This window comes from Daphnia magna, linkage group LG7 (assembly GCF_020631705.1).
Source record: "Daphnia magna isolate NIES linkage group LG7, ASM2063170v1.1, whole genome shotgun sequence".
NCBI lineage: Eukaryota > Metazoa > Arthropoda > Branchiopoda > Diplostraca > Daphniidae > Daphnia > Daphnia magna.
Genome location: NC_059188.1, coordinates 12112917 through 12126297, shown reverse-complemented (window position 1 = coordinate 12126297; position 13381 = coordinate 12112917). Strand labels below are relative to the sequence as shown.

General features: G+C 37.6%; 3 protein-coding genes and 3 long non-coding RNA genes across 19 annotated transcripts; 2 read left to right on the top strand and 4 right to left on the bottom strand.

The window, feature by feature from the left end:
- The first annotated feature begins 111 nt into the window (after window positions 1–111).
- Window positions 112–1976, top strand: LOC116926546 (hydroxyacylglutathione hydrolase, mitochondrial). Of its 2 annotated transcripts, none has more exons than XM_032933489.2 (5): window positions 112–145; window positions 848–960; window positions 1020–1141; window positions 1204–1430; window positions 1495–1976. In XM_032933489.2, the coding sequence occupies exons 2-5, from the start codon at window positions 913–915 to the stop codon at window positions 1875–1877; spliced, it is 780 nt and encodes a 259-aa protein (XP_032789380.1). In that variant the 5' UTR covers window positions 112–145; window positions 848–912; the 3' UTR covers window positions 1878–1976. The 2 variants fall into 2 exon arrangements, with proteins under 2 accessions (XP_032789380.1, XP_032789379.2); XM_032933488.2 differs by lacking the exon at window positions 112–145 and adding an exon at window positions 386–767.
- Window positions 1977–2139: 163 nt separating this feature from the next.
- Window positions 2140–2537, bottom strand: LOC123474079. Its single transcript, XR_006648717.1, has 2 exons — window positions 2350–2537; window positions 2140–2277 (listed from the first exon to the last, which is right to left on the bottom strand). It is a non-coding gene; the product is annotated as an uncharacterized LOC123474079 (long non-coding RNA).
- Window positions 2538–2699: 162 nt separating this feature from the next.
- LOC116927576 (sodium-dependent noradrenaline transporter) lies at window positions 2700–5459 on the top strand. Of its 2 annotated transcripts, XR_006648714.1 has the most exons (7): window positions 2700–3044; window positions 3158–3327; window positions 3405–3484; window positions 3928–4097; window positions 4173–4444; window positions 4512–4679; window positions 4754–5459. XR_006648714.1 is itself a non-coding variant. In XM_045175920.1 (4 exons), the coding sequence occupies exons 2-4, from the start codon at window positions 4232–4234 to the stop codon at window positions 4778–4780; spliced, it is 408 nt and encodes a 135-aa protein (XP_045031855.1). In that variant the 5' UTR covers window positions 3895–4111; window positions 4173–4231; the 3' UTR covers window positions 4781–5455. The 2 variants fall into 2 exon arrangements, 1 of the variants encoding a protein (XP_045031855.1); XM_045175920.1 differs by lacking the exons at window positions 2700–3044; window positions 3158–3327; window positions 3405–3484 and having other exon boundaries at window positions 3895–4111; window positions 4754–5455.
- A 311-nt stretch (window positions 5460–5770) lies between these two features.
- Window positions 5771–6359, bottom strand: LOC116926595. The gene is made up of 3 exons (XR_004396145.2): window positions 6200–6359; window positions 5992–6089; window positions 5771–5939 (listed from the first exon to the last, which is right to left on the bottom strand). It is a non-coding gene; the product is annotated as an uncharacterized LOC116926595 (long non-coding RNA).
- Window positions 6360–8351: 1992 nt separating this feature from the next.
- On the bottom strand, window positions 8352–9584 carry LOC116926596. 11 transcript variants are annotated; one of them, XR_006648708.1, is made up of 6 exons: window positions 9386–9582; window positions 9237–9331; window positions 9105–9153; window positions 8902–9018; window positions 8711–8823; window positions 8352–8638 (listed from the first exon to the last, which is right to left on the bottom strand). It is a non-coding gene; the product is annotated as an uncharacterized LOC116926596 (long non-coding RNA). The 11 variants fall into 11 exon arrangements; XR_006648710.1 differs by having other exon boundaries at window positions 9237–9328; XR_006648711.1 differs by having other exon boundaries at window positions 9109–9153; window positions 9386–9581.
- Window positions 9585–11005: 1421 nt separating this feature from the next.
- LOC116926521 (F-box only protein 7) lies at window positions 11006–13233 on the bottom strand. 2 transcript variants are annotated; one of them, XM_032933453.2, is made up of 6 exons: window positions 12910–13233; window positions 11890–12831; window positions 11726–11823; window positions 11476–11637; window positions 11258–11420; window positions 11006–11200 (listed from the first exon to the last, which is right to left on the bottom strand). In XM_032933453.2, exons 1-5 carry the CDS (start codon window positions 13041–13043, stop codon window positions 11317–11319), a joined length of 1440 nt encoding a protein of 479 aa, XP_032789344.2. In that variant the 5' UTR covers window positions 13044–13233; the 3' UTR covers window positions 11006–11200; window positions 11258–11316. The 2 variants fall into 2 exon arrangements, with proteins under 2 accessions (XP_032789344.2, XP_032789345.2); XM_032933454.2 differs by having other exon boundaries at window positions 11006–11175.
- Window positions 13234–13381: the final 148 nt, after the last annotated feature.

Sequence of the window (13381 nt, the reverse complement as noted above, 5' to 3'; positions counted from 1 at the left end):
AACCGATCTGCCATTTTTTCAGGTAGTTCGGTGCGGTTTTTTGGGTTCAGGTAATCGGGGCCGAGCCCTGTTAGTGATTCTACTTTTCCGTTTTTGTGGTTCAGTCTTCAGTGCAATGACTCAACCTTTCTGACAAAACGGAAAAGTAGAATCACTTTTTGAAACTTTTTGTTTTGCTTTTTTTGTATTTTAAATGTTACAAAATTGGATAGATCTTGTCAAGAGCTATCCATTTCTATAAGATATTTTAAGTTTTACCAAGGTCACAAATAATTTTTTGATTTTGTTAATTTAGGGGGTGTGAAACTTTTTAGTGTTGTAACATTACTAATCAAGCCTAAGATTATCATTTATTAAATCCTCATGATCAAGTGCATCTATTGATACATTGGAATCTATTTATTTTAATGAAATTACTATAAAAATATCTAAAGTACTGAAGACCTTCCATGAACCCACGCAGCATGCAAAATTCAGAGCTTATTTAATGAAATGATAAAAGTTAACGGTGTAATATATTACACAACAATCATAAGCATGGTAAGGAGTATAGGACCATGATAACTCATCGTCTAGACGATAAGCATCGCTAAAAAGTGACGCCGTAGCTATTCCAGACGTATCGTCTAGTTGTGCGCGACCAGCCTGATCTTGTTTCAGCAAGGTGGCCCTTAAAAAAAGAAAAAAAAAATCAAAACAAATGAATACCCTTGTTCGTCTTCTACCGGAATCGGTTTTACAAGCCCTAACTTCGGCTTATTTTCGGTGTTAGTTCAGAGATTTTTTGTGAAATTGAACTGATTAACTAATAATATGTATTTTATTTTCTCTTATGTGTGTAATATAGTTTCTGCTTGGAGGGCCTTTGGTTCAGGAAATCATAGCCAGCTCAAAACCTGTGTTGACTTGAAGATGAAAGTCCATATCATACCAGCCTTGCAAGACAACTACATGTATTTGGTATACTTATTTATGAAACTTTTCTAACCATTTAAATTTGATACTATATTACTTGAAAGTTGATTGATGAGAGTTCAAATGAAGCTGCAGTAGTAGATCCAGTAAACCCTAGTAAAGTGATTGAAATGGCTAATCAGGAAAACGTGAAGTTGACAACTGTCCTAACTACCCACCACCATTGGTATAACTTGCTGTTTATTTAATAATAGCATTTTATCCTTGATGATTTAATGTAAATAACAGGGATCATGCTGGAGGAAATGAAGAACTGGTAAAACTTGTACCTGGTCTTGCAGTTTATGGTGGGGATGATCGCATTGGAGCTTTGAACAAAAAAGTCTCTCATGGAGATAAACTTCAAGTGGGAAACCTAGAAATTCAATGTTTATTCACCCCATGCCATACTTCTGGTCATATTTGTTATTATTTGCCACCAAGCAGTGTAAATGGGCAAGCAGCAGTATTTACTGGTGAGTAAAATAAACAAAGCAACAGAAAAGAATAATTTTCTAATTATTTCTTTGCCTTCCTTAGGAGATACCCTGTTTCAAGGTGGTTGTGGTAGATTTTTTGAAGGTACAGCTGATCAAATGTATCATGCTTTGATCGATGTTCTTGGCGGCCTTCCTGATGATACTCGCGTTTATTGCGGCCATGAGTATTCTCTACAAAACCTAGCTTTTGGACTTCATGTAGAACCTAACAATGAATCTGTCGTCAAGCGTATATCTTGGGCAAAAGAGCAACGTGCAAAATCCGAACCCACCGTTCCTTCTCTACTAAGTGAAGAAAAGCTGTTCAATCCATTCATGCGTGTTAACGAGCTTACCGTACAAAGGCATGCGAAACAGAATGATCCTATTGAAACGATGAAAATTTTACGCACCGAGAAAGACTCGTTTAAAGCCAATATATGAAAACTCTGGCAAACGGCTGAAATTTCGTGATGCTCTGTAGGCCTTCAACTTGCAACGTCCTCGTTATTGCATTCGTGTGTTATACATATTTCTCAAGTCTCCTGGTTTGAAGAGTTCATGATTTGCGTCACGATTCAGGGTATCAGTAGGCATGTTGAGAATACACATCTTTTGCGTCGGAAAGATTAACTAGGTGAGAAAATTGAGGTATTCGTGGTCTTGCAAAAACTTCCAACTCTATTTTCTTTGGCAAATGCAAGAATAACCCTAGAGATATTTTATTAAGACTGACAACAAACATTGGTGGCATTCTTTTCTGTCACAGAATGATTATGTTATGTGGTCACTGCAGCATACCAAATACATCAATAGGTCTGAAGGTACAGTTACACAACTAATCCTGTAAATTAAACCATAACCTTATAACATGAGAAATAAGTCACTTTATGTAACGTGAAAGGTTCCATCTTACTGTATGTAAAAGATTACAGCTGTAGCAAGTGAGAGAAATTCAGCTTATGGAACCTGAAAGAGGTATAACAACTAGATTATGGAAAACATTACTAAGATAATTTCTGTTTAGAGAACCTTTAGTACTAAAATTTGATGCATTTGACTTAGAGAAGACGAAAACGTTCTGGCAAAGCCAAGTCATGCTCCCCGTTTTAAATCAATTTTAGCCATAATACCTTTAACTACTCAGCATGACTTTATTTTTCAAAATTCCAGGTTAATATTGAACTAACTAAACGACATCTAGTGGTTGAAAATCCAACTGCTTGAAAAATTTAACCATCATTTAATTGCTATGTGAATTACTGAAATGAGGGGTTTACTCGTTAGTTACGTTCCTGCATTTTGTAATTTTGAAGGATACTTCAACCAAAAACTAATGGTATGTTATTTTCAATTGTGTTAGTCCATTGTTATGTATGTATTGGATTGCAAATATTTCATACTGATTGTTTTCTCTTTATATAACAACAACAGTTTACCTTGTCATCATCTAAGTAAGTTAGTAATTTTGGCAAACTATGTCTACCACTCATCATCATGCTATTGCCCAGTGAGAGTATTCACATTTTGCTTACCACTGTGTACTAGTCATCAGACTTTTATTGCTATCAATGTCATGAACCTTGATGCAGCTTGATGCTGATACTGTAGGTAGGTGTCATAGTGTAATAAAAAAACAAAGTGTAAAATTGTACAATAGCACAATTTAGTTGACTAAAACAAAATCTCCAAAATCTCACACTAGTTCTTTTGTCCCTCTATAGTTTACCATTGTTTTTCATCTGAGTGAGTGCAGCATATTCATATATGTTGGGAAACATCCACTTTTTCATCATCGAACAGTCAAACACTCCAAGACCCAAAATCATCAAACATCTACCAATCCATCAATTTTTCAGAAGACTTTTTTTGCACTCTTATTTAGCCAAAGGAGGTGCGTGTCTTTAACACAATCTCAAATTTTCCACAATGTGGAGCATTGTTGTGTGGTAACATACAATTCTTTGATAGAACTGCAAATATTTACCTTCCTTGAGCACAACACTGCCGTTTCGACAATATCTTCAGTCTCTCTCCAGTGGACCACACACGTAAATTTAAATGTCTTTTTCATCGTTTTATATCGGAAAAATTTCATTTTCGCCTAAGAACGCTTACTTTCTTTTTGCCTCATTCATGTATTAGAATTAAATTGTTTTCCTCTTCCTGTCGTTTTTGTCTACGCCTCCATTTCATTGCTGTCATCGTCGATGTCTTCATCGCTGTCTTCGCCGACGTCTTCGCATCATCGCTGTCTTCGCCGACGTCTTCGCATCATCGTTGTCTTCGCCGACGTCTTCGCATCATCGCTGTCTTCATCTACGTCTTACATGGCCGCCGTCTTCGCCTTTGCCGCCTTTGCCGCCTCGCCGCCATCTTGGATCCTCGTCGCGGTATTGTTTTGTTTTGCTGTGTAGTTTTTAAATTAACCCGTTGGCTGCCACCCGGTTGGTCCGCATTTTTTCACCCAAAAAAAATATATTGTAAACAGAAGTTGGACTTGCATTTGCCGTCTATCCCGAAGCCGTAGCTCGATTACCCATCGCTCCGTTATGGTCAATCCTGTTTTTCGTCATGTTACTTACACTTGGAATCGGAACGCAATTTACCGTTTTGGAGACGGTTGTTACAACAATCGTTGACTAATGGCCACACAAGCTACGCGTAAAGAATCACAAGTACTTTTGAAACTTGTATGTTTTCGTGAATTTTATTAAAATTTCACTTTTCAATATCTAGGTGGGTACTGCTAGCCCGTGCCACTGTCATGTTTCTACTTGGGCTTAGAATGTGCACAAATGGAGGCATGTACGTACGTCTTACAGTTGATCGATACATATGCAGCTACGTTTTCCGCCCTGATCGTCGGAATGGCTGAAGTATGCTTCATCGCATGGCATTATGGTATCGATCGATTCCTTGACGACATCAAACTAATGCTCGAGCATGACGCACCACCACGCTGGTATTGGCGATTCGTTTGGAAATTTTTCACGCCCGTCATCATCGTCGTAAGTTATTTGGTTTTTAGTAAGTTATGGTTCTTATTTTGATTTTTGCAACCTTGTCCCGTGATAGGCCATTTTGGTGTTCACTTTGGTGGACTTCCGAACACTTACGTACGGCGATTACACTTATCCTTTGGAGGCAACCATCGTAGGATTTCTCATTGCGTTGTCTTCTGTGGCCATGGTTCCAATTATGGCAATCTACAAGGTTTTCCAATTGGATGGGCCCATTCTAGAGGTGGGTAACTACAGACGTTCTGGTCTCGAGAATTAATTGAAATTTAAAATGCTCCTTATTCTGTTCTTTATTAGAAGATCGTCATGACTGGAACGAAATGACGAATGACGCCATCGCCATCACCATCACCACCGTCTTCGCCTTCGCCTTCGCCTTCGCCTTCGCCTTCGCCTTCGCCTTCGCCTTCGCCTTCGCCTTCGCCTTCGCCTTCGCCTTCGCCTTCGCCTTCACGTTTACCCTTCACAGAAAAGTCGATCACAATTGGATGTGGTTCAGCAAACAGCCCACGGCGATGGTGGGATTTCACCGTGGATCGTCCTCGTGGTATTGTTTTGTTTTGCATTGTATCTTGTATGTATAAGTTAACCCGTTGGCTGCCACCCCGTTTGCGTCCCATTTTTTTTGTAGCTTTTAGGGAACCGGGCGCTGTTCTGCCCCATGGCCATGGGGGGAACAGTCGCCGCGCCTAAAGGCTTTGTGCCTTTAGGCGCCGTAGGCAATGCACCAGTAGGGACTTCTCTTTGTCGGTGCGGTGATAGATTCCTGGGGTGTGCATTCCCGGAATGGTTTCTATTGCCGTGCCAGCCCGGACTTGTCTTCGGACAAGTCCCACCTTGTTCGTGATCCTTCAGACGCGATGCGTAGCTAATGTAGTTTAAGCAACCTACGGGTTGCATGGCCTGGCAGCCAACGGGTTAACTTAATTAAGTGTGTATGTTTGTATGTATGTATGTTTATGTATTTTACATTTATATAATATGTATTTTGTGTTGTATTAAAATGTGGTGGAATTGTGGGATGGAGGAGGGTTAATAAAACTATTCATACATATTAACTTTTTTTGTATTTCATTTTATAATATGACGAAAAACAACAGTAACATAATTTAACTTATTTCACAAACCTTTCACTTTATCTCGTCGCCACTAGAGTATGGGACCATTCACAGCTGTTAAGCATTATGCTAGAATTTGTTGTCAAAAGAAAACCCCAAAAGAATCTTCAAAACTAAAGGAGTTTTTGTTGTTTCCGTTTTAACAGTAGCCTCCACCATATGACAAACAGTCATCAATGAACACAATGACAAGACCAAAATCTTGAACTTCCTTTTACTTCTTACGTGTGAGCTAGCAATTCATCAACACAGGAGTGACACTTAAGATCTTTTATTTACAGTGGCAACAAAACATTTGTGGCATTGCATTCTGTCACAAAAAGGGTCCTGTGGCCATCACAGCACATCGGGCACAGTTCTGAGACCTAAAGGTAAAATTAAAATAGTAATACTTTTAATGATCCATTGTAACATTACCTTATGATACATATAGGGAACTAGGAAATTTGTTGGAAAAGAACATTAAGAGCTGTTTTCTTTATAGTCCCATTGGTTTGAAAATTGGATGCGTTTGACTAAACGAGATAAAAAAAACGTGAAGGCAAAGCAAGCCATGCTTTAACTTCGAACACCTTTGAATAAGTTTGTAATAATGTTTATTAGGAATTAGTCAGTGCCATAGTACCTTCAATTAAGTATGAGTTTATTTTAAAGTTGTAAAGCACAAAATGGAAAACGTACGCTAAATTCCAGGTAAAACCACACGACATCAGGAGTGTAATTTTAAGAAGAACTTAATAACGCATGCATTCTCCGTGGACGCTAAACCAGAAATGAATCAGGTTTTGTCATGTCTTGAAAATATGCAGCAGTGGCACCATCTACTTTGAAACTCAACTTGAAATCCTCTCACTTCTCCATAAAAGAAGTAAGTCCGACTGTTTTGTAAATTATATTGTTTTTTTGTAATTGTTGTTGAATTTTGAATCCAAATCGTGTAAATTTTTAACAAAAAACGTGTTATTGAAAAAAAAAAAGGAGAAGTCGGGCCTATTTTCCTGTCAGAATTTCCGCTAGATGGCGATGTCAGTGACAGTACTTTTCAAAACAATGGGCAAAATTGAGTTAGTCATACAGTTCGTCTGCTTCGGAAATAGTTAATTTTCTTCAGGAGTGAGGTTGATGTAAGCACGTAAGTTTTTTTTTTTAAAAGAAACTTTGTTTTTATTATTTGTAAATTAAAATGACTGTAAAGAAGTGAAACAAAAGTTTCAATTCAGGTAGAAGAACAAGGGACAAGTGAAGTGTTTGACCATTATGATCAGTTATTATAGCTTTAATTGTAAATTTCCTGCCTAAAAATCGAAAAAGCCCATCATTCTGCACAGAAAAATCTTTATCACTAATAAATGCAGCATATTTTTCTAAGAGCATTAAAAATGGCAAGAGAAATTTTCTATAAAATAAAAAAATTTATATACATAATGTTTTTAGTTAAACATCCATTCTGTAAATTTTTCTGATTGTATTGTATTGTATTAGGAATGGGTGCTGTGCTGCTTATGATCTTTTAATTCATAATTCTAAAGGCCTTGCTTTTATTGTCTTATGTTTAACAATGTTGGTAGTGAAACAAAACTTTGTGGTTTTAAGAGAATCCAAGATCCCTTCTCCAAATGGAAAGAGACTTTGCTGTACACAAACATGTCTACTAAACACATTGTGTTCTCGTGTGCTTGATTATAGTTTATTTTTAAATTTTACTACACATTTACCAGATGTAGATTGATAATTATAGAGAATTGAAAGAGATTGCGCTCCTAAAATTTTTGGAACCTTTTCCTTGCAAAAATTTTTCATTAGGCTTTTGTAGTTATATCATAGTTGTCCAACTTATGAAACCAATTGAGGCAAAGCCATGGCTCTAGTTGTATTGGTAGTCTGTGAAAAGAAAATTAATAAAAGCATTATGAAACAACAAATAGCAAACCCGTGTATCCTTGAATTTAAGTTTAGGGGTGATAAATTGAATATAGTTAGATTAGTGGTTGAGTCTCATCAATTGTTAAATTTGATTCCACTGTTTATTCTTGCTTTTGGTTGAAAAGTCTGTAAAGGGAACAATATGTCACCCGTTTACCTTGGAAATGTTCATTCAACAATATAATTCCACGTGTATATAGCCTATGTATATTAACACCTAAATGTACACAAACCTCAAATGACAAAGCGAAACAGTGAGCTCTGTAATGTGACTCATGGCTCTGTGGTTGAGCATCGGCGAGGCATGCTGTAAAGTAAAGGTTCGATTCCTTACAGGATCTAGTTGAAATAAAATATGATATTATTGAATGTAAAAATGGCGCTTTCAAACAGTGTTAACATGAATAAACTAAGTCAACAGAAAATTGGGACAGAAGTTAAAATCAAATGACTTAGTCTGTATGGGTGAACACGTAAATCCACATACTTCAAGGAATTTTCATGAAGACACAGACGTAGTTCAGATTAATCGTAATAGGTTAAGTGCATTGCACAAGAAATACAAACCAACATATCAGAACAAAAAAAAGGTTTTGAAAAATTAGTTTGAACTATTTTGTATTGAAATATAACCTTTAAACGAGGTAGGGGTAAACCCTACCTCAATTGAACTGAACCCCCGGGGAGATTACCCGGGGAGTGGCTAAGAGAAGCCGGAAAAGGATGGAAGGTTTCGGACAAGTTTTTACGTGAGCGATTAACCGTTATTCGGATTTGTGGGTAGCCTCTTCGCCCTCCAATGATATCTCAGAACTTGAGGACCCCCACGTCCCCTTTCCGGACAGCGCACTCACAACCTTTACTGCTGATCACAGTAGGGGCATGACCCCCTACGGGCTTATTACGAGTCAAGGGGAAACGGGGCCACAGAAAAGAAGGGAGCCCAGATATGCACTTTAATTTATACAAATTTAAATATTGTATCTTCGGGACGGAGCAGATGCGATGAAATGCGATGAAGTGCGAATGGCTTTCTTCACAAACGAAGTATCGCTTTCCGTCTTCTATTTCTGACACAGGGAAATATACTGTAGTTACATGACATCTTTTGTGGTTAGTTTGCAAAAGTCGATCACGGAATCTGGAAGGAATAGGAAAACATAAATCAAAAGACAATTCAATTGATAAAAGTAAGGTTTAAGGGTAACATTACGTGATATCCGACAATTAATTATGGAATATATTCCCGTGTGTTTACAACCATCATAATTTTTAGGGCATCTGGCCTTAACCAAAAATCTCCCCCAATTTGCCAAAATCATTAATCTAGATGAAAAAACCAAACAGGAAATATTAAAAAAAGTTGTAACTATATTAACTTAATCCTTTATTTCTGGTACTCACCAATGTGACAATACTTTGGTATTTGCTTGGGACTCTTTATGAATTCAAACCGAAAGTCTCATAGCAGATCGTCAGATCATGTTGGTGTTTATTGTTTTAGGATGTGCCATCACTCTTCTATTGTAATGAAAACCAACCAGATTTGCTCATTGCTAATGATGCAGATAACAATATAAAATAATAATAATGCTAAAAGATATTACCTACCAATATGACCCAGGTGGACACATTGGTCATCAATTTGTGAATTGCCTAAAGTAAAAAAAAAAAGATTATTAATTATTTTACATGCTAAGAACAGAGTAATGGCCCCATATAAATAAATTATGTGACACCTAAAGTTTTGTTTTAATTCAAATACAACCTGTTAACACCCGAAGAATAGCCAACACAAATCAGCTGACCAAGAAGCCACAACATTCTAATTCTACTGTGACAAGTCAATTAGCCCAGTGTCCACGTTAAAGAATAAGATCTGTTTTACCATCCAGGGCTTGCATAATGACTGTTTGACTTTTAAGAAATGGCTGTGGTGTTTGTTGATCATAAGACAATGACTAATTAAAGCTTAAATTGCTTGTTAAATCCAAATGTTACTTCCATTACTTTTTACTACTTACACTAGGACGTTTCGTACAGAAGTGTAAAACTTGTGAAGAAATTGTGGAAAGTGGAAAACGTCCTAGTGAAAATTGGCCACCAGTGGCAGCACTAACTTGGTACGATTGGCCCGAGGCGTCTGTGGGTGGGTGGGAGGACCCAAGTTCCCAAATACACAGAGAGATACCCCGTTTCCTGGCCGTTACTGTAGATGGCTATGCTATTTAGAGAAGAACGAAGCCAACAACACACCTAGCTGCTCATCAACAATGTTTAATTTGTTCGACAAAAAACAAATGCATCCATTATTTCCAACAACTGTGCATGTATATTTAAGGAATAGTCAACAAGTCATCAGGTGAACTCCTATTAAAAAGCGAGTTTAAGAAATTTTCACGTGACGACAAAGCTGATTGATTTTTCAATTTCAAAAGTCTATACTACGGTTAATAATATTTCCCATCTAAATCTGGCCAATGATACAACTCCGTATGCGTGTCCTATAAAGAGTGCGGAGATCATTTGCCTAAGCAACGTTCGTAAATCAAATCATTCCTACTCCGTTGCCCCGGTTGGTTTCGCCGTCAGGTCATACTATACCCTGGAAAATCCTGGAACAGTTAAGACGGCTCAACCATCTTGTCTACAACCTAACAAGCGGTATCCATGTTTACAGCTTGATTAGTTTTAAAAACGTAAAATTGAAAAATTGCGAAAAGAGTAAAGATCTTAGTGGAATGCCAAAACGCAGGTAACACCTTAATGCAATTACCTTTGAGACGTTCTACTACACGATCGTGTAGGCGCAGCTGACGAACCATTTCGGAATCGTTATGATAAGTCTTTATGGCATCAGCGCGCGAAGAAGCCATATGCGAAGTGGACTCAATTAAATCCGGCCTTAAAATACCTGTGATATTTTCATAATCGAATTGAAGAAGAAATGAGAAGCCACTATCAGTAAAAGAACTCGGTCATAGAACAAGTATTATAAACGTAGAATTTGAAATGTGACAGAAAAACGTATCAATTAATCTCGTAACAAATTTTGGCCAATCATAAGATTCCTGCTGACTGCTGGAAAAACAATTTGAATGATAAAAATGTGATATTAAACAGAATTGGTTACCTAACTCCTTGTTGAGTAATTGCATGCATTACATAGCAAGCATAGAGATGAGCAAATATCAATATCCATAGCAAATCCCCAGCACTGGAAGACCGCAGGTAAAGATTGCTGGGTCGTATAGTGGGGCAACAGCCGTGTACACTGAGTTAGGAACTGGTCAAAGGTAATATAAGTTCATTTTTGGCTCAACCATTTCATCGATTTGACCCAGAACATTTCTATGCACTTCTATGTTTCCAAAATTTAAGTGTAACAATAAAATATATCAATATACAGGAAAATAATAAACCCATGCTGAGGATTATTAAAGAGATTACATCTGCCTGGTCATAAATTCCGTGTTGGTGAAAGAGAAATTACCAGAGAAATCTTTTGTTGACTGCGACGAATTTTGTGTATTAGAACTCCGTCTAAATTTCAAGCGCTTAGTTATACACAAGTTTGTTGGATGCGGTGTCCTTGTTGCGAGCTTGCGACCATAATAAAACGATTTCAGCCGCACGCGTATGTTAAATTACTCCAATAATACAAATTTCCAACACATTCTAGATCAGGAAGGAATATTACCTCCTTTAACAGAGAAATAAATAACAAAAAGAAAAGAAAAGGGATTTAAAAAAAACTTACCAACATTATTTTACTGGTAAAAGGTCATATTTTTATATATGATAACCACGAACTTGAGATTAAATGTTTGGAAAGCCACGGAATCTACCAAGTGGTCGTGGAAATCCCATTCCCCCATCAGGAAGATTGCGGAATGGTTGCCGACGACCTGGGGGCCCGAAACCTAAATCACGGCAAGTGAACAACATACCAGACAATAGCTTTCAAACATACGATACCTCTTAAATCTGGATACAAATCGGAATAACCGCCCATGATTCCTGGAAATTCATGCCCTCCATTGACGTCGGGATAAACTTGCGGGCTGTAGAATGGGCTAGGAAAGAAGATCTCACGGGGGCGCGGCATTGTTGTGTGGTCACGAATTGATTTCGACATCTCTGCAACAAGAAGGCGAATGTGAACAGTTCAACAACATACAAGTAAAAAAAAAGTTTGGAAAAATGTACGCTGCGAATATTTCTCTACCTCGTTGTTTCTTTTCTATCAGAAATTCATCCTTGTACAACTCTTTCCAGTTTATTGTTTCGGACGCCGCTCGATTCGAAATTTTCTTCCCAAAATCTCTATAAGATAAAAATAAATAAATAAATAATTTTTTTACCTATCAACATAGAATTCATTATCCTTACGTCAAAGCCAATTTTTTCCAAAGGCTTGTTTGACTTGCCAAATGCTGAAAGAGCCGACAAGTCATCGACAGGCTACACAAGCTTTTGGAATCAAGCCTCTGAAGTATATTGTACGAGATTTCCGGTGGCAAATTGGAAAAATAGGTAGGGCAAGTGCCGTTCGCTTCTCTCTCGATATGGACGTACAATGGAAAAGCGATTTCGTTTTTAAAATCAATGCATACTTGTCTCAGATGTTTGCTACCCACAGGTGGCATAAACTCACTGGGCTTCAGTTTCAATGACAGAGACTTCCCTAATGATGACCCAATACCATAAACAATTACCAGTAATCCTACTGATGAAAGTACTATTGTTGCTGGGGATTGGGACCCTGTCTTGTAGTTTAGCCTCAGGGTTTCACTTACCACATTCCATGAATCAGGTAAGTTACAAAATGGGTCAGAAAAACTTTTACATGTTTCTGGTTGAAATCCAGTTTCTACCATCAATATATGAAGTATGCCAGCCAACTTCTCAAGATTTGATTCAAATGGGACACTTAGTGAATTTGAAGCAATTAATCTTGCATAAGTTTGAGGAATCAACATATTTGGGGTATCTAATAAAGGTATGTGATGTTTCTCAAAATCTGGGATGGTAGAATCCCTGTCAAATTTTTCTCTCCTTTGCTTATTCATTCCTTCAATGTTTTCTGATGCAGTACTGAGATCTAAACTTGCTATATGTTGCTTGTCAGATGCCATGAACGTAGAAAATTTTTCTTGTTCCTGATCTTTTTCACAAGAACTGGGATTCAGTTTCTGAAACTTTGGTTTTCTAGTACCTGAAAATGTCCCCAAGATGTAAACTGCATCTCCAGATACAAAGCCTAAATTGGAAACCAATTCAGTATCTTCTGCTAAAAGAGCTTGTTTTCCATTCATACTGAATTGTATTGACCTGTGGGACAAAAGCAAATTGGAATTCCTAATAAGACAGGACACTAAATATTTGTACACTGTGAGTTAACACGAATACCCTAGAAAGTCATCATCATGCAACTGCAGAATATCTCGAACGCGAATTTTTAGCTCCTCAACAGTAATGCTGTTCGAATCAAATTCGATTAGCACTTGCTTTGCAAATGCCTCTCCTTTAAGGCGAAGCTTCATTTTTCAGAATTTCTTCACTTCACAAATTTACCACTCTTTGAAATTAGCAGTTGGTGATGTAACCAAACTAAGACGACACTGTCATACAGAAAACGTCGTCGATATCGAATCAATTACAGATTGCGTAACAACGTTTTGCAGAAGATTGACTATTATTGTCTTGGAGGATGACTATACACTATAGATAGCAGTATTGGTGCCTATACCCGAACGCCCCGACCCGAACGCCCCGACCCGAAACACGGATTTACGTCATTTGACAATTGGTGCGGTACCAAATATTAGAGGCAATAGCAATAGTCCGCAGGCGGGATTGAGATTTTAAAAGACAGTGCCTG